At 38.5% G+C, this 20172-nt stretch overlaps 1 protein-coding gene across 1 annotated transcript in view; it reads left to right on the top strand.

Moving 5' to 3' along the window:
* cers6 (ceramide synthase 6) overlaps positions 1–10198 on the top strand; it is a 78859-nt gene extending 68661 nt beyond the window's left edge. Inside the window, exons 7-11 of the mRNA XM_056464916.1 lie at positions 935–1063; positions 1667–1773; positions 5205–5361; positions 7084–7107; positions 9317–10198. Of these exons, the coding sequence (XP_056320891.1) occupies positions 935–1063; positions 1667–1773; positions 5205–5361; positions 7084–7107; positions 9317–9466 (567 nt within the window). The 3' untranslated portion in view covers positions 9467–10198. The remainder of the gene's footprint in view (positions 1–934; positions 1064–1666; positions 1774–5204; positions 5362–7083; positions 7108–9316) is intronic.
* The last annotated feature ends 9974 nt before the right edge of the window (positions 10199–20172 follow it).

Raw genomic sequence — 20172 nt, 5'->3', positions numbered from 1 at the left:
CTAATCAAACACACCTGAACATGCTAATCAGTGTCTTCAAGATCACTAATTATCTATAAGAAGGTGTGTTTGATCAGAGTTGGAGCTAAACTGTGCAGGACACCGGCCCTCCAGGACTGAGTTTGCCCACCCCTGGGATAATAGAATAATTGTCAATGACGTATTTAATGCTGAAACATCTGCGCATGCTCTTCCCGAAATTTGTTTATGAAACATCACTTAAATACATATTTTGCAGACTAAACCAAACAAGGCAACAATTTTAATGACACTTACATGTTATAATCGGGAGGGAGAAGAAACTGGTCCATATGAACTGTAACAGTTACTGACAAAGTCCCTGTCAATGTCTGACAAACTCCCATACATAATAGTCTCTGCTGCTCCTTCAATAGCAAATGGCGGACGATTCCCGCCATGCAGCATAGGTTATTGTATCAAAAATCTGACAAATGATAGGAACAAACACAGCACTAGGTTGGCTATACTGTGGTGTTGTTGTGAAAATGAAGCCGAATCTCCATCTGTCAGTGATCGTCATCTTCGCGTCATGATCAGTCCCGTGATCCCCTGCGCCTGCTCTAGCATGTGGAGGAAAAGTGTGTGCACATTTTACCAGAACTGGAACTTCATATTTGGTTATGTACTGTGTCGATGCCGATGCGATCAATCAAAAGATCCGAACCCAACTCGACTCGTTTACTCGACTCTGGGTCGACCATTCCATTAAAGAATCAATAGTTTTAAACACGGCGCACTTTCAGATTTAAACCTCAGCTGGATGTTTTCACTCACTTAGAGCTGTGTTACACACTGCATGAAAGATCATTTTCAAAAACCCATGATAGGGGCTCTTTTAAGTGTAAAGTTTTTAGGGAGCACATGCTGCTTATTTTAAACAAATTAAAGTGTGTGTGTGTGTGTTTTTCTGCAGGATTTTGTGCTGATGTTTGTGCATCACGTGTCCACCATCTCTCTGCTCAGCTTCTCCTATGTGAATAATATGGCTCGAGTGGGAACACTGGTCCTGTGTCTGCACGACGCCGCCGACGTCCTGCTCGAGGTCAGTCACAATAACTGCATGATACCGTGGTCACACTAGAGCAGGGGTCACCAAACTTGTTCCTGGAGGTCTGGTGTCCTGCAGATTTTAGCTCCAACCCTAATCAAACACACCTGAACGAGCTAATCAAGGTCTTACTAGGTATACTTGAAACATCCAGGCAGGTGTGTTGAGGAAAGTTGGAGCTAAACCCTGCAGGGACACCGGCCCTTCAGGACCGAGATTGGTGACCCCTGCACTAGAGTTTGTGCGTGCGAAATTCTGTTGTACGGTGCTGCAAAAAGGGGCGGGATTAAACAGGATGATTAGACATTAAAAAAGGCGAGCGATTGCTCCATATTCTACATCTCTGTACTGAGAGGTCATGTTTTGATCTTCGATTGGTCTTATGCAATCACATGATACGATTTTGCAGGTCAGAGTTCACCAAGCTTGAACTTGAAATAAAACCAAATAAGTTAATATGACTATAAAAATAATGATATTAAAATACAAATATATAAGTAATTAAAAATAAATCTAATCTAGATTTAAAATGTGCTTATGTAAGATGTCTGCATGTAATTGATATAAGCCATGCTTCGTGTGTGTGCGTGTTTGCAGGCTGCTAAGATGGCGAACTATGTGAAGTGTCAGCGTCTCTGCCCGCTGCTCTTCGTCATGTTCGCGCTGGTCTTCATGGGCTCCAGACTGGCACTTTATCCTGTGTGGTGAGACTGGTTTATCACCTTCACTCTGCGTGCTGTTGCCGATAGCGATGGTTTCTATGACTACAGCAGTCGAGATTTGAAGACCAGTTTACATTCATCACACTTTTACAGACATTTAATCACACAAAAGATGATGATGTACAGTGCTTCATTAACATAATCTGCAATTATTATTATTATTATTATGCATTATTATTTCTCATTTCTCTTGGTTTTAGCAATAGCACTTCACTTTTTCCACATTTGTTTATGTTACAGCCTTATTCCAAAATGGATTAAATTCATTTATTTCCTCTAAATTCTGCACACAATACCCCATAATGACAATCTGAAAAAAATTAATTGTAGCAAATTTATTCAAAATAAAAAAGCTGAAAAATCACATGTACATCAGTATTCACAGCCTTTGCCGTGAAGCTCTAAATTGAGCTCAGGAACATTCTGTTTCCACTGATCATTCTTGAGATGTTTCAGCAGCTTAACTGGAGTTCACCTGTGGTAAATTTAGTTCACTGGACATGATTTGGAAAGGCATACACCTGTCTATATAAGGTCCCAGGGTTGATAGTGCATGTCAAAGCACAAACCAAGCATGAAGACAAAGGAATTGTCTGTAGACCTCTGAGACAGGATTGTCTCGAGGCACAAGGCTGGGGAAGGTTAAAGAAAAAATTCTGCTGCTCTGAAAGCTCCAATGAGTACAGTGGCCTCCATCATCCGTAAGTGGAAGATGTTTGTAACCACCAGGACTCTTCCTAGAGCAGGCCGGCCATCTAAGCGGAGTGATCGGGGGAGAAAGGCCTTAATTAGGGAGGTGATCAATAACCCGATGATCACTTTGTCTGAGCTCCAGCGTTCTTCTGTGGAGAGAGGAAAACCTTACAGAAGGACAACCATCTGTGCAGCAATCCACCCATCAGGCCTGTATGGTAGAGTGGCCAAACAGAAGCCAATCCCCGCATGGAATTTGCCGAAAGGCATCTAAAGGACTCTCAAACTAAATTTTCTGGTCTGATGAGACAAAAGTTGAACTCTTTGGAGTAAATGCCAGGCGTTACATTTGGGGAAAACCAGGCAGCGCTCATCACCAGGCTAATACCATCCCTACAGTGAAGCATGGTGGTGGCAGCATCATGCTGTGGGGATGTTTTTCAGCAGCAGGAACTGGAAGACTGGGGTGACGGTTCATCTTTCAGCAGGACAATGACCCAAAGCACACCGCCAAAATATCAATGGAGTGGCTTCACAACAAATCTCTGAATGTCCTTGAGTGGCCCAGCCAGAGCCCAGAGCTAAATCCTATTGAACATGTCCGCCATTGCTTCCCTTGATAGAGCTTGAGAAGTACTGCAAAGAGGAATGGGCAAACATTCCCAAAGACAGGTGTGCCAAGCTTGTGGCATCATATTGAAAAAGACTTGTGGCTGTAATTGCTGCATCAACAAAGTATTGAGCAAAGGCTGTGAATACTGATGTACATGTGAATAAATTTGCAAAATCTTCAAAAAATCTTTTTTCACATTGTCATTATGGGGTATTGTGTGTAGTATTTTGAGGAAATAAATGAATTTAATCCATTTTGGAATAAGGCTGTAATATAAACAAATGTGGAAAAAGTGAAGCACTATCAGTACTTTCCGGCTGCACTGTATAGTGAATGAAGATGTTCAAAATATGTTTACAATTATTAGGCCTAAAACACAATTTTGAATTTTTAAAGAGATAGTACTCCTAAAAATGAAAATACATATCATTATTGACCCTTAATGAACACACAAAGACATTTTGAAGAATGTTGGAAACTGGTAACCATTGACTTAAGTATTTGTGCAACACAGGCTCATTTTGAAAACGTAGCCCTATATACATTTCGGGAGATCGCAAATTATGTAGCCAGAATTACGTATGGCTGCATTTCATCTTTAAAATGAACGCTACGGGATGGTATGACACCATTCCTTTTCACGCTTACCAATGGACCGCTTACCTCCATATGGATGGCTTTCCCGCTGTTACCAGTTTGACAAGTAGCTTGCCATGTACATCGGCGGACATGTGATGTGGGGCGGACATGTGATATGGAGCAGAGTTGACCGCAACAACGGGGTTTGAATCTGGCTAAGAACAGTTTCAGAAGGTAGATAAGACAAAAACAAAAGCCAAAAAATAAAATAAACAAGTAAATAACAGGGTGAGAATGTGGTCAAATCTGAAAATGTCGTAAAAATCAGGCGAGGGCTTTTCTTTTTCTGGATAGCTTTAAAAAACACTGTCAGTTGGGTTTAGGGAAGTGGGTGGGCGCTGGTCAATCGGTGCTTTTGAAAACATTATTGGTTGGGTTTAGGGAAGGAGAGGGTGAGTTAGTCGATCCATTGGTCAGTCAGTCGACAGCGCCCTCTGGTGGATTTACGCGAGAACAGCTGGCGCAAATGGCTTTCTCGAGAGAAATTTGAGATCTCAAAAGCATACACAGCGGCCTCTAGTGGATTCACAAAAACAAAAACTGCAAAAAAAGTACCTCCTGGGACGTATTTGGTGCTCTCCAGAAATGTATACAGGGGTACGTAATCAAAATGAGCCTGGGTTGTATTTGTTTTTTCGACTATGTGTGTCAACAACATTTTTCTAAATATCTTTTGTGTTCTACGGAGTAAAGAAGGATTTGGAACCACATGAGGGTGAGTAAACAGAGTAAATTTAAACATTTTAAATATTCTATATACTATATAACTGCAGGTTATATATATTTATTTATAATAACTTTAACTGAGGGCGTCACGTTGGCGCAGTAGGTAGCACGATCGCCTCACAGCTAGAAGTTTGCTGATTCAAGCCTCGGCTTGCTCATTTCTGTGTGGAGTTTGCATGTTCTCCACGTGTTCGCGTGGGTTTCCTCTGGGTGCTCCGGTGTCCCCCACAGTCCAAAGACATGCGCTATAGGTGAATTTGGTAAGCTAAGTTGTCCATAGTGTATATGTGTGAATGAGTGTGAATGGGTGTTTCCCAGTGATGAGTTGCAGGTGGAAAGGCATCTGCTGCGTAAAACATATGCAGGATAAGTTGGCGGTTCATTCCGCTGTGGCAACCACAGTTTAATAAAGGGACTAAAGCCAAAAGGAAAATGAATGAACTTTAACTAATAAAAGCTATTAGTTACTAGTTTATTAGTTTTGGTATGAGTTGTGGTAACTAATAACCTTTACTTTTCTGAATTTGATTGTGATATAATAATATACACCTTTTGTAAAGCTGCTTTGAAACAAAAATTATTGTGAAAAAACTATACAAATAAACTTGAATTGAATTGAATCCCTAGTAAATAGTGAGTACATTTTCAATTTTGGGTGAACTATCCCCTTTATAACCCTATAATACTGTGTAATGTACTGTATGTTCCCTGTAATGTCCTCATGAAATGTGTGTGTTTGCAGGATCTTGAACACCACAGTGTTTGAGAGCTGGGAGATCGTGGGCCCGTACCCATCCTGGTGGCTCTTCAATGGGCTGCTCGTCCTTCTTCAGGCCCTGCACACCTTCTGGTCATATCTAATAGTGCGCATCGCCTGCCGGGCCATTTCCAGAGGAAAGGTGAGAAGGACAAACACACACCAGTGACAAGTGCTGAATGATTTCAGAAAAGTACAGCTGAAGTCAGAATTATTAGCCCCCCTGTATATTTTTACTCCAATTTCTGTTTAATGGAGAGATTTTTCAACACATTTCTAAACATAATAGTTTTAATAACTCATCTCTAATAACTGATTTACTTTATCTTTGCCATGATGACAGTAAATATTTTACTAGACATTTTAAGACACTTCTATACAGCTTAAAGTGACATTTAAAGGCTTAACTAGGTTAATTAGGCAAGTTATGGTAATTAGGCAAATCATTGTATAATGATGGTTTGTTCTTTAGACTATTGAGAAAAAAATATATTGTTTAAAGGGGCTATAAATTGACCTTAAAATGGTTCATAAATTAAAAACTGCTTTTATTTTAGCCAAAATAAAACAAATAAGACTTACTCCAGAAGAAAAAATATTATCAGACATACTGTGAAAATGTCCTTGCTCTGTTAAACATCATTTGGGCAATATTTAAAATAGAAAAACATTCACAGGAGGGCTAATAATTCTGACTTGATCTGTAGTATATAAATTGCCATATTTTATTTAGCAGTATTGTGATTTTAATGTGTTTTTTCTTTTAAAGCTCTTTATATTCAGTTATTAAACAAAAAATAAGAACCATTATATAGTTTGAAGAAAAACACAATTAGGTGACACGGTGGCTCAGTTGTTAGCACTGTTGCCTCACAGCAAGAAGGTCGCTGGTTCGAGCCTCGGCTGGGTAGGTTGTTGTTTCTGTGTGGAGTTTGCTTGTTCTCCCTGCGTTCGCGTGGGTTTCCTCCCGGTGTTTCGTTTTCCCCCACAGTCCACAGACATGCGGTACAGGTAAATTGGGTAGGCTAAATTGTCCGTAGTGTATTAGTGTGAGTGAAAGTGTATGGATGTTTCCTAGAGATGGGTTGCGGCTGGAAGGGCATCCGCTGCGTAAAAATATGTGCTGGATAAGTTGGCGGTTCATTCCGCTGTGGTGACCCCGGATTAATAAAGGGACTATGCTGAAAAGAAAATGAATGAATGAATGAATGAATGAAATTGGAGTGTATGTGTGTGAATGAGTGTGTATGGATGTTTCCCAGTACTGGGTTGCAGCTGGAAGGGCATATGTTTTAACTGTGTAAAACATATGCTGGATAAGTTGGCGGTTCATTCCACGGTGGCAACCCCTGAGTAATAAAGGTACTAAGCAGAAGAAAAATGAATAAATATAAATTGCCATATTTTTTGTGATTTTTATGTGATTTCTTTTAAAGCTTTTTATATTCATTTATTAAATAATAAATGAATATAAAGTTATTTTTGCAATTAATAACCGTCTTTCTGAAATTTGTATTTCACACGGCCACACAAAATGCAAACAATCACAATTATTTAAAATGTCAGTGTTTTGCGTAGAAATGCAATTTTAATTGTCATGTTTGAATAGATTACCATTAACAACAAATGTCTGTAAAATGTTGTATTTCAATGTGTACAAACTGAAAACGAAAAATAAAAATATGGAAAAAAACAAATGCAATTTTGCTTCTGAACAAATACATTTCACATTGTTGCAAGAGCTGAAATATAATCTTTCCTCCAGAATCATCATGTTGATTTAAAACTCGCTGTTATCGATTTGATGAACCTCTTTAACCTGATGCTTTTTCTCTCTTCTCTGTCTTCATCACTGCGACCAAAGGCGGGAAAATGGAATCCTTTACATGTGAGTATATGTTTAAGAACAAGAGAGTTTATAAAGGAGTATTTCAAAAGAAAACAATGGAAAAAAACATTTGGGATTTAGTTTTGTTTTTACATTTTATATTGAGCAAGGATGCAAGAAAATTAATCAAAATTGACAGAATTGACAATTTTGATTTAAATTTTTCATTCAAAGTCACTGTTTCCTTAAATTTCACTACAATTTTATGTTATTCTCATAGCAAAATGCAAGAATTGAAGCAAATTATGCTAGAAGTTGAGGTAGAAAAGCTGTCTCAAAATCATTTTAAAGTCAAATCAAAGGCATTTACGACTGCAGTATTATATATAAATGTACCTGATAAATCCTGTGGAGTTCTTCTGAATGCTAATGGTCTAGTCCGATTCAATGATTTATGCTAAGCTAAGCTAAAAGTGCTCCTGCTAGACATAAAGATCAGCTGCATAGATTCGGAAAATTATCGAAACTCTAGGCATTTTTGAGCGAGATGCTAATGGTCTAATCCGATTCAATGATCTATGCTAAGCTAAGCTAAAAAGTGCTCCTGCCAGACACAAAGATCAGCTGAATGGGTTCGGAATATTATCAAAACTCTGGACATTTTTGAGCGAGATGCTAAGGGTCTAATCCAATTCAATGATCTATGCCAGGAGTGTCCAAACTCGGTCCTGGAGGGCCGGTGTCCTGCATATTTTAGTTCCAACCCCAATTAAACACACCTGAACCAGCTAATCAAGCTCTTTCCAGGTATACTAGAAACTTCCAGAGAGGTGTGTTGGAGGTAAACAATGCTGGACACCCCTGATCTATGCTAAGCTAAGCTAAAAGTGCTCCCGCCAGACATCAAGATTGGCTGAATAGATTCATAAAATTAATCAAAACTCTAGACATTTTTAGTAAGATGCTAATGGTCTAATCCAGGGGGTGTCTAAACTTGGTCCTGGAGGGCCGCTTTCCTGCATAGTTTAGCTCCAACTTCCTTCAACACACCTGCCTGGAAGTTTCTAGGATACCTAGTAAGAGCTTGATTAGCTGGTTCAGGTGTGTTTAATTGGGGTTGGTACTAAAATATGCAGGACACAGGCCCTCCAGGACAGAGTTTGGGCACTCCTGGTCTATTCCGATTCAATGGTCTATGCTAAGCTAAGCTAAGCTAAAAGTATTAAATAGTTTAAACAAATTGTTTTGAGTAGTTTAACCAATTTGGAATCCAATCAGCTGATCTCCAGGTTAAATAGGACCACTTTTAGCTTAGCTTAGCATAGATCATTGAATTGGATTAGATCATTAGCATCTCACTCAAAAATGATGTTGCACTAGAAGCAATAATAGGACACAGCACTTGAAAATTTGAGACCATAGAGACATTTGTGAGAGACAATTCAACTATTTTCAAGTGCTGTGTAATTGATGGCACCGGCTGCAGCCATGGTATGGCTGCAAAGTTCCCTTTATTATTAAGCCAAAATGAAAGTATAGTTTCTATCCTTATCAGCCAAGAAAATAACAACTTTTCATTTTCCATCAGTCTTAGTACATGATGTAACTACAGAAGAGTCAAGCTCTAGACGTTTTTTGGGTGAGATGCTAATGGTCTAATCTGATTTAATGATCATAGCTGAGCTAAGCTAAAAGTGACTTTGTGTCTAGCTTTTAGATTGACTGAATAGATTGAGAAAATTATCAAAACTCTGGACATTTTTGAGTGAGATGCTAATGGTCTAATCCATTTCAATGATTTATGCTAAGCTAAGCTAAAAGTGCTCCTGCCAGATATGAAGATCGGCTGAATAGATTCGGAAAATTATCAAAACTCTGGACATTTTTGAGTGAGATGCTAATGGTCTAATCCGATTCAATGATCTATGCTAAGCTAAGATAAATGTTAAATAGTTTATACAAATAGTTATCATTTCGGAAACTATTTAGTCGATCTTCAGTTTAAACAGGACCACTTTTAGCTTAGCTTAGCATAGATCATTGAATTGGATCAGACCATTAGCATCTTGCATATAGATCTATGCTAAGCTAAGCTAAAATTGATCCCGTAAGACGGAGCTGAATTGATTTTAAAATGGTAAAACTCAACTATTTAACTCTAGGTGAGCACTAAAATGAGCGTATTTTCAATAATATGAAGTGTTTCTTTAAAAAATGGTCCTAAATATAGAGTTCATTGTCATGTAAACCATGTTTGTAATCTTCCCAGGTGTCAAAGGACGACCGCAGTGACATTGAGTCGAGCTCTGATGAAGACGAGCTTCATCCTCCGCCGCAGAAACATCACACTAACGGGACCAACGGGGCCCACGGCACCAACGGCTACCTGTCCTCGTCCCCGTGTCCAGACGAACACTAACTAGCCGGACGTTTCCCGGCTCCCAGCTGCATCACCTCCGTTGTGTCAAATCATGTATGAACATTACCAGGCCCGTACTGGAACTTCTCAATAATGTGAATGCGGTTTGTTTTCGGTCGGTCGCTTTTTTCCACGGTTTCCCCCCTGATGTTTTGTGTTCCGTTCGTTCGCTTTTGTTTTTGTGGACATTTGTTATGGAAGCACCTTTTAGATTCAGCGCGGCTCACTCTTTTGGTTTCGAGCAGATGAATGAAAGCGTTATTTCTTTCATAATCACGTGAGCATGCTCCTGCTGCTGCTGCGGTCATGTGTTCTGGCATCATGGGAATAGTAGTTTTCTTGGATTCGTGTCTTTTTGTATATTTATTTATTTTTTTGTATCTTTAAAAACTGTGCTGCTTTCTTTTTATTTTTGAAACATAAACTCCATGATAAGACAACGGTGCTGGAGCCGGTGCTCAATCTGTGTGTTTACACTAAAGAAGAAGCTTTGGTTTAAAGTCACTGGTCTAAATCCTGTGCTATGCAGGCACAACATATGAATGTGAAATATCATGCAGTTGCATTCAGAAGGAATATGCAATTCCAAATGCAAACTTTAAGACAAAATCTCTGGGTGTGTTCACGTTTAACAAGCTTGGTTAAAAAAAATAACTATGGTGCATTTGCTGTGCTCATGTGGTTCATTTGATAAAATTGTTAACCAGTCACTCCAGGATTTTGTGACTCCAATGGTCAACCAAAAAACCAAAAAACTTTTTTCTCCAAAAAAGAAGAATTTTACAAGAATTTTGTGTATTTTCATAGCAAAACTGGCGAAGAATTTGAAGAATTTCAGCAAATAATGCCATGAGTTTTGAGAAAAGCTGTCACAAAATCAGTCATTCAAGGCGGTAATATTATATATAAAAGTCCCTGAAAAACCCTGAGGAACTAGTTAACACTTTCTCCTAAATTCTGGTGCGCAAACAAGCAAATGGTTTGTCTAAAATATGAACAAAAAATACCCAAAGGCATCTGAACACACCAAAAACAGCACATGATGTCATAGAATGTGTCTATTTTGGTCAGCCGCCTGATGTGTTTTTAAATGTTAATACTTGTTTGAGTATACAGCGCAGTAAGGGCTCATTCACACAATGGGCTCTATTTTAACGATCTAGGCGGAAAGTCTAAAGCTTATGGCGCAAAAGCAATAAGGACGTGTCCGAATCCACTTTTGCTATTTTAAGGATGGAAAAATACGCATTGCGCCGAGGTGCATGGTCTAACAGGGTTGAGCTTATTCTCTTAATGGGTTATGGGTGTGTTTTGAAAATGAACCAATCAGAGTCTCATCTCCCATTCCCTTTAAGAGTCAGTTGCATCATGCTATGGCGCATTTGCTAATTACATGGCGGACTTTGTTAGTGGAAAAACTGAACGCTTCACTAGAGAGAAAACAGTTAAACAGAGCATCTGCAGTGCGAGGATAAAGAACGAGCCTCCACGATTCAGCCTCTTTACTTTCTCTTTCATTTTCTTTCTCTTTTTCGTAAATAAGGAAACGTGTTCCACTGAAGACATCCACCAGCCTACATATTTAATTTAGTTTGTTAAGCGCAAATATTTGTTTCAAAACTATTTCTAAATTCAGTTCTATTTACCAGCAAACTAATAAATGAACAATAACAATGAGGTGTGGTCATATCCAAACACACATCCCCATATAGTCCAAAACATGACAAGGGGACAAATCTAAGCTTGTTTTTAACAAAAACAAATATAAATATAATTAATAATAATAATAATAATAATAATAATAATTATTATTATTATTATTATTATTACAACAACAACAACATTATACAAAAACAAATTGTCATGAATAAACTGAAAAAAGCCCCCGAGGTGAAGGCATGTATTTGTAATATTTTATTCCTTTAATTCTTTTTTTTATTATTATTTGTAAAGATATTTGATTATTGTTGCACATCCTGTGTGTATTAAGCAATGTGTAAGCTAGGTACACAACTAATGTGCTATGTGCTAGACTTTAGACCTGCTTTCAGCTGGTCTATTGCACAGTCTATTTCAGTTTCTCAAAATAGCAACACGCCAACAATGCACCTTAACACACCTCTTTTCTAGACCGGAACATTCATGAGTCCACAAAAGTGGCGCAAATGGATTTGCTATTTAACAACGTGGAACAAAGTGGGAAAACTAGTGTTGCACTGGTCTGAAAATAGCAACACATCGCGGCAAACACGTCTTGCGCCTTATTGCACTGGGTTTATGATACGGCCCAATCCATCTTTGCTTCTAAAAACACGAGATGCAACACCTGATCGTTTAAAATGTTTTTTTTTTTTTAAAAGCATGAGGGTATTTGGACATACCCACAAATGTAAACAGAAACTGGTGATTCTTGTCCCCTTATGAGTTCTTCTGCTGTGGAACTGAGAGCAATGGGTGCTTCTGTGAACGTTGAAGTTCTTTTCAGCTTAATATGGTGTCTACAATTCCTTTAACATTCTTATTACAAAGAAAAACATATTAAAATGAGAACTTAACTAATCGCTGCATCTGAAATCACATAATTCTTGAGAAGGTTCTACATTTGAATTTACTTCACCATAGTTAGATAATATAGTCAATAATTGAAGTGAATCAAAACCTTTCAAATCAAAGTTGTCCTAAAGATATTGAACAACACCTATTATTGTCTAGTGACAATTTTGAAAAACCTTTTTGATCCATTTCAAATGTTGACTACTGTAGTATGAGTGTAGAATTCGTACAAAATACAGTCATCAGTTGGGTCGCTTCACTCTTATTCATACATTTTCTCCCTTGGCCTCATGGGATAGTAAAATGTCCATTGGATGCACACGTCAGAAGCAATAGATCATCTAGGTACTCCTCGTCTAGGTTTTTTTTTTTACTATGAATTTGGGTATACTACTTGGCTCACATACTACACTATAGAAATACACTCGCCGGCCACTTTATTAGGTACACCTGTCCAACTCAACGCAAATTTCTAATCAGCCAATCACATGGCAGCAACTCAATGCATTTAGGCACGTAGACATGGTCAAGACGATCTGCTGCAGTTCAAACTGAGCATCAGATTTATTGGACTTTTATCATGGCATGGTTGTTGGGGCCAGACGGGCTGGTCTGAGTATTTCAGAAACTGCTGATCTACTAGGATTTTCTGATCTCTAGGGTTTACAGAGAATGGTCTGAAAAAGAGAAAATATCCAGTGAGCGGCAGTTCTGTGGGCGCAAATGCCTTGTTGATGCCAGAGGTCAGAGGAGAATGGCCAGACTGGTTCAAGCTCATAGAAAGGCAACAGTAACTCAAATAGTAAAACAGTAACTCACTACAACCGAGGTATGAAGAAGAGCACCTCTGAACACACAACACGTCCAACATTGAGGCGGATGGGCTACAGTAGCAGAAAATCACACCAGGTGCCACTCCTGTCAGCAAAAAACAGGAAACAGGCTGAAATTCACACAGACTTACCAAAATTGGACAATAGAAGATTGGAAAAACGTTGTCTGGTCTGATGAGTCTCGATTTCTGCTGCGACATTCAGATGGTAGGGTCAGAATTTGGCATCAACAATATGAAAGCATGGATCCATCCTGCCTTGTATCAACGGTTCAGGCTGGTGGTGGTAGTGTAATGGTGTGGGGGATATTGTCTTGGCCCACTAAGGTAGTTCTGAAGGCAAAAGGGGGTCCAACTTGGTATTACTATGGTGTACCTAACAAAGTGACCAGTGAGTGTATCTGTTAATTAACAGTTTCTGTATTTTGTGATTCACAAGTGTTTTTCCTTTTATTTACGGCTATGAATTGCATTATAGGGAAGTTAATCTCTGCTCTGTCAACTCTTTGTAGAGTTGAATTTTTAACATTAAGTTTAACAAACTGACTTTTATTGACATTTTAGTAGTTTGAAATAATGTTTAAGAAATAATATAGAGAGAAATAAGTCTGTAAAATAACAGTTTATTAGAAGTTATTTGTACCATTAAACACAACACCAACCCAGACAATATACAGTATCACTTTAAAGTATTAAAAGTGTTAATAAAAGTTACTTTTTTAACTTTTCAAGCTCCCATAATGCAATTCAAAAGCAGATATAAACACGGGGGGGAAAAATTTACGGATATTTTTGTAGTGTTTATAGTAGAGAACAATGAGATTTCAGACACAGAGAATGTACTAATAACGTTTTTAAAGTGTTTTTTTGTTCATCGTCTGAGTACTGAAATCTGTTTTCATCAAAATAACCAACACAATCTCACCGCAATTCGTAACCTTTTGATTTAGTGGCTAATTCATATGAATTCGTACGATCTAATTCATACAATATATTACGATTTGCTCATCCCCCTAATGGGTTTAGGGGTGGGGTTAGGTGCCACGCCTCCTTTTTAAAAATCGTACAATTCCGTACGAATTAGCCACTAAACTGACAATACGCAAGAAAATACTTACGTTTTCTCGTGAGATCAGCCTAAAATAACACATTGATGTGTCTGGAGTGCTCAAACGTGGCTTGTGCAAATCTATGGTCTAAACTGGTAATGCTTTAAGCAGTGATTCTGTTTTACTGTATGTCCAGTTGCCCAGTGACTTCAAATGGTTCATTTAAGCACAATGATGCACTATGGTTATTTGAGGTTATAATTCAGCTCTTAAGAAGAAATCCATACAGAGATTGAGAAACCCAGCAGTTGAGCACCGGCTCCATCATGAGCACCAACGTCAATGAAATTCGGCTAACAGTGTTTTAAAAATCGAAGAAATTGTCCAAGTTAACGAATCAAGAATCGTGTTCAAATGAATCAATATGAAGAAATGGATCACAGATCACTCATATTCCATCTTAAAACATATTTTCTGAACTGTTTTAAAGTTTGGGCTTGGTAAGGTTTTGTTTTTTAGACGATGTTCATCAAGGCTGCATTTATTTGATAAAAACACAGTACTGGGCGACACGGTGGCACTGTTGCCTTACAGCAACAAGGTCACTGGTTTGAGTCCCAGCTGGGCCAGTTGGTATTTCTGTGTGGAGTTTGTATGTTCTTCACTTGGTGGCGTGGGTTTCCTCCAGGTGCTCCGGTTTCCCCCACAGTCCAAAGACATGGGATATAGGTGAATTGGGTAAGCTAAATTGTCCGTAGTGTATGTGTGTGAATGAATGTGTATGGATGTGTCAAAGTGACGGGTTGCAGCTGGAAGGGCATCTGCTGCGTAAAACATGCTGGATAAGTTGCCGGTTCATTCCGCTGTGCCAACCCCAGATTAATAAAGGGAATAAGCCGAAAAGAAAATGAATGAATGGATAATATACCGAAACGTGTGTTATTATAATATTGAAACACTTTTGCTGATATATGTTCATTCTTTTCAGGATTATACGATGAATGAAAATGTTCAGAAGGATGACATTTCATTGTTAATATTTTAATGCAACCTTGAAAAAAAAAGTAGGGGAGAGTGGGGACGGTTGCAGCATGGGGCAGTTGCAACAAGACTTATTCCTTCATTCAGGAATGAGCTAGAGTGATGATATACTACATATTCTCAGTTAGACCCTCCTTCAATCTGAGAAATCAGCCATATGTGACCATTCCTTCAGTCTAAAACTCATTTCGAGGATTTCTCCTACTGTCTAATCCAGGCATGGGCAAACTCGATCCAGGAGGGCCGGTGTCCAAGCAGAGTTTTGCTCCAACACTAATCAAACACACCTGAACACCCTAATTAGTGTCTTCAAGATCACTAGAAAGCTACAAGCAGGTGTGTTTGATTAGGGTTGGTGCAAAACTATGCAGGGACACCGGCCCTCCAGGATCGAGTTTGCCCATGCCTGGTCTAATCTGTTTTTGTGAAACATTATTAATTCGTATAATTTAAATCACAACTTTCTTAGCTCTAAATAGGTATTGCTATCAAGCGTTAACCTCCTAGGGCTTGAGTGTCCACATACGTGGACAGCACATTTGAGCTCTTAAGTGGCTATTTAAAATACTTTGAATGTTTTATTCTTTGTTACAGACGTTCAGTGTCATCCTGCAACTGTTTTGCAGCATATGAAATGTCTCAAACACTATTTTTAACTGTCCAAAATGGGGAAAAAATAGTTTTTACTCTCTGATAGTCAAAGCAAGTTAAAAAAAATTCTATGTTAATATGCATTAAAAAAAAATCAGGTAAAAAGTGTTTTATCTAAATTCAGACCACGAGTCCACATATATGGACATCATTTTTCCCTAAAAGTACATCATATCAAAAGATGATACTTGGGTTTTATTCTAATTAGGTTCCAATAAGCCCAAATAGCAAAGAGAAATTAAAAAAATGCATGTAAAAAAACACCTTGGGCCTTAAGAGGTTATAGCTATTGTATCGACCTAGCGTAGATGGTTTAATAATGGTTGACATGCTGTTGTAACTGTCCTCAATTACAAAACTCATTTTAAAGTTTGTCATATTAACAATGTACAATTTTAATTATATCACAGTTTCAAAGTAATTTAATTTGAAAGAATGAATGCTTTGATTAACTAATTAATTTGAAAGTTTAAAGTGGGGGCTCGTCCGGGATGGGAGCGTGGTTTATGGGGGTGAGTTTAACAGAGGCCAGCTAGCGAAGTGCTATGCAGGTAAACCTCACTCCTCTGACCTCTACAGATGCTACAGTACAGTTTCAATATAATTAAATTTGAAAAAATGAATTCTTTGATTAATTAATAAGGTTCAGTCTAGATTTTCAGGAAAAAAATTCTTTTTGTTCAGTTTTTAAGGCCTGATAATTGGCTGTTGCTTGTTCTTTTAATAGTCTGTATTCATATGGCCAATTTACCACACATCTAACTATAACGAGGCCAGCTAGCGAAGTGCTGTGCAGGTAAACCTCACTCCTCTGACCTCAAAAGGTGCTCTAGTGACAGAGGCTAGAAGCTGTGTTTTTTTGCCTCCTGTTAGAGCAACCGACTTCCATGCAAAGAATCGCCGGTTCGATCCCAGCTGAGACCAGGCTGGGTGCAGTAAGGCCGGTGGGTTATACGTGGAGGGTTGTCTAGAATGGAGTTGAGGTTTAGGGGAGTTAGTGTAATGGAAGCCCGCTAGCGAAGTGCTATGCAGGTAAACCTCACTCCTCTTACCTAAAAAGGTGCTCTAGCGAAGGATGCTAGAGGTTGTGGTATTTAGCCTCCTTGTTAGAGCAACCGACTCCCATGCAAAGAATCACCGGTTCGATCCCAGCTCAGACCGGGCTAGGTGCAGTAGGACTGGTGGGTTACATGTGGGGGCTCGTCTGGGATGTGAGTGAGGTTTAGGGGTGTGAGTGTAACGGGTGCCAGCTAGTGAAGGGCTATGCAGGTAAACCTCACTCCTCTGACCCTAAAAGGTGCTCTAGCAACAGATGTTAGATGCTGTTGTCTTTAGCATCCTTGTTAGAGCAACCGACTCCCATGCAAAGAATCGCCGGTTCAATCCCAGCTCAAACCAGGCTGGGTGCAGTAAGACCGGTGGGTTACACATGGGGGCTCGTCCGGGATGGGAGTGTGGTTTATGGGGGTGAGTGTAACGGAGGCCAGCTAGCGAAGTGCTGTGCAGGTAAACCTCACTCCTCTGACCTCTGAAGGTGCTCTAGGGACAGATTTTAGACGCCATGGTCTTTAGCCTCCTTGTTAGAGCAACAAACTCCCATGCAAAGAATCACCGGTTCGATCCAAGCTCAGACCGGGTTGGGTGCAGTAGGACCGGTAAGTTACATCAGTGTTTCCCAACCCTGTTCCTGGAGGCACACCAACAGAACATATTCTGGATGTCTCCCTTATCTCACCCATTCACTTCAGGTTTTGGAGTCTCTTCTAATGTTCTGGTGAGTTGATTCAGGTGTGTTAGATTAGGTAGAGCTTGAAAATGTGTACTGTTGGTGTTCCTTCAGGAACAGGGTTGGGAAACACTGGGTTACATAATCAATTTATATTTAGTCTGTTTACCAAAAAAAATTAAAAAAATCCAACCTGATGTTTAAAAATCTATATATTACTACATTTTAATAAAGGCTGCCTTGCTCGGGGTCAGTTGCAACGTTTGGCTTTGTTCAAGTTTAAACTCTGCATATATCATCATACAGTATGTACACATATTATAGCAATGTGGGTGGGTGTCCAAGAGACGTAGGTTTAACATATTAAAATTTGGTGTTTCCACAGAAAAGAAACTGAAGGAAATGCAAAAAGTGTTGCAACTGTCCCACTCTCCCCTATTCGTTTAATTTTACTGAGCCCAGACTTTTGATAACAGATTATCAGATTTGATTATCAGATAATTTGCTTGGAATTCAAATGGACATTTATTTTAATTTATTATTTTAAACAAACAAAAAAAAGGGATTCAGCTTGTTTTAAGGAAAGTGTTTGCATCTTTATTTCCAGGAAAGTATTCATTCAGTGTGATATTCATTCAGCAGGTATATTATATTCGATAATCATTCCTGATTGAATCTGTTTCCAATCATAATTAAGGTTTGATTTCATTACTGTACTTCAGTAAATGCTTCAGAAACAATATGAGATTATGAAATATATTGTTATCACGCTGTTTGAGACCAGCATTCGGTAAAAATGCACTTTGAATATTAAACACCACCAAACACTGCTTTTTTTTTTTGTTACTACGCATTTTTCAAACGCATTAAAGATCATTCAGCTGAGTTTATTTTAATGCTTTGGGTTGTTGTTTTTTTCAGTGTGGAGGAGGTCAATGCTGCTGTCTGTTTATTCTGGACAAGCGCTACAGCTAATTTTAGCCGTCGTCTTATTTGCACTGCAGACAGGTTGCTGTGTTATGTGGTTTACATTTGATGTCAAAAGGTGAAGAATTAAGAAAAAAAAAAGACAACTGTATTCTCTGCCTTTGCTGGAAAACTGATTATCAGCGGTACAAATGAATTATGTTGCCATGAATTTTAAATAAACACGACAGACCAAAGCTTTCTGCCTGCTTTTTTGTTTCATCTATGGGTCGAAAATAAATAATCATGTCAAGTATATTCACAATAACAATCATTTGATAACATTAAAAGACTCTATTTACAGATATTTAAGCACAGCTCAAAAATACTCAAGTTAATCAGGTTTAATGTAATTTTTAGTTAGTTTGGCTGAAGTTAATTGAGATAATAACTAATAAAAATTCATAATTAATAACAAATATTGATATTAATAACTAAATTATTTTAAAAAATGTGATTCCTGTGAATTCACACATTTTAACCTCCAAATCAAAATCACAAATCAATTATATATACTTCAGGATCATAATGCAAAAATATTCCATATATTTGGATGGATATAGAAAGATGGATGGATGGATGGATGGACAGGTAAACAGATAGATAGATAGATAGATAGATAGATAGATAGATAGATAGATAGATAGATAGATAGATAGATAGATAGATAGATAGATAGATAGATAGATAGATAGATAGATAGATAGATAGATAGATAGATAGATAGATAGATAGATAGATGGATAGATGGATGGATGGATGGACAGACGGACGGACGGACGGACGGACGGACGGACGGACAGGTGGATGGATGGATGCATATAGACAAACAGACAGATGGATGGATGGATGGATGGATGGATGGATGGATATAGAAAGATAGATGGATGGTTGGATGGATGGATATAGAAAGAGAAATGGATGAATGGATGGATAGACCAGTGTTTCCCAACCCTGTTCCTGGAGGCACACCAACAGTACATATTTTGGATGTCTCCCTTTTCTGACCCATTAACTTCAGGTTTTGGAATCTCTTCTGATGTTATGATAAGATGATTCAGGTGTGTTTGATTAGGGAGAGGTTGAAAATGTGGACTGTTGGTGTGCCTTCAGGAACAGGGTTGGGAAACACTGGGATAGACAGATAGAGATATGGATGGATTGATGGATGGATATAGACAGATGGACGGACAGATAGATAGGTAGATGGATGGATGGATGGATATAGAAAGATAGATGGATGAATGGATAGACAGACAGATAGATAGAGATATGGATGGACGGATGGATATAGACAGATGGACAGACAGATAGGTAGATAGATGGATGGATGGATAGACATAGACAGATAGACATAGATACTGTAGATAGAGATATCGATGGATGGATTTAGACACACCGACGGACAGATATGTGGATGGATAGAGACAGACAGACGGACGGATGGACTGTTATATTGCACATATATACTGATTTATTCTAAAATGTTGATTGTTAAATGTACAGTTTATTCTAATTTATTATTTTTTCCTTTATTTATTTATTTTTTATTTGTCCACTAACTTGCCAAGCCCAAGCACACTTCATGAAGGCACAATTATTTTCAGATATGGAGTGATTTTAAGAAAGTGTCGAGTGTAAATGTGCATAACTGGGGTCAGTTAATGTGTCAGGGAGATGAAAGAGTGTGTTTCTACAGATGGTTTGTCAAGCCCACTCACCTGTGTGAGTGGAGGCAGTGTATTTGTAAGTGTTTTCAGACTTTCAGCCAGTTGTATAAATGATCAGTTTATTGGCTCCTCAACACAAACATCAGCTGACGCAGCTTCATGCATAGTTTCACAGTGATCTCAATAGCAATGACTGAAGCTTCATTCCGCCACTCCTT

The sequence above is a fragment of the Danio aesculapii genome, chromosome 9 (genome assembly GCF_903798145.1).
Source record: "Danio aesculapii chromosome 9, fDanAes4.1, whole genome shotgun sequence".
NCBI classification, from domain to species: domain Eukaryota; kingdom Metazoa; phylum Chordata; class Actinopteri; order Cypriniformes; family Danionidae; genus Danio; species Danio aesculapii.
The sequence above is the reverse complement of the archived record's forward strand: the minus strand, read 5'-3'. Positions and strand labels throughout refer to the sequence as shown.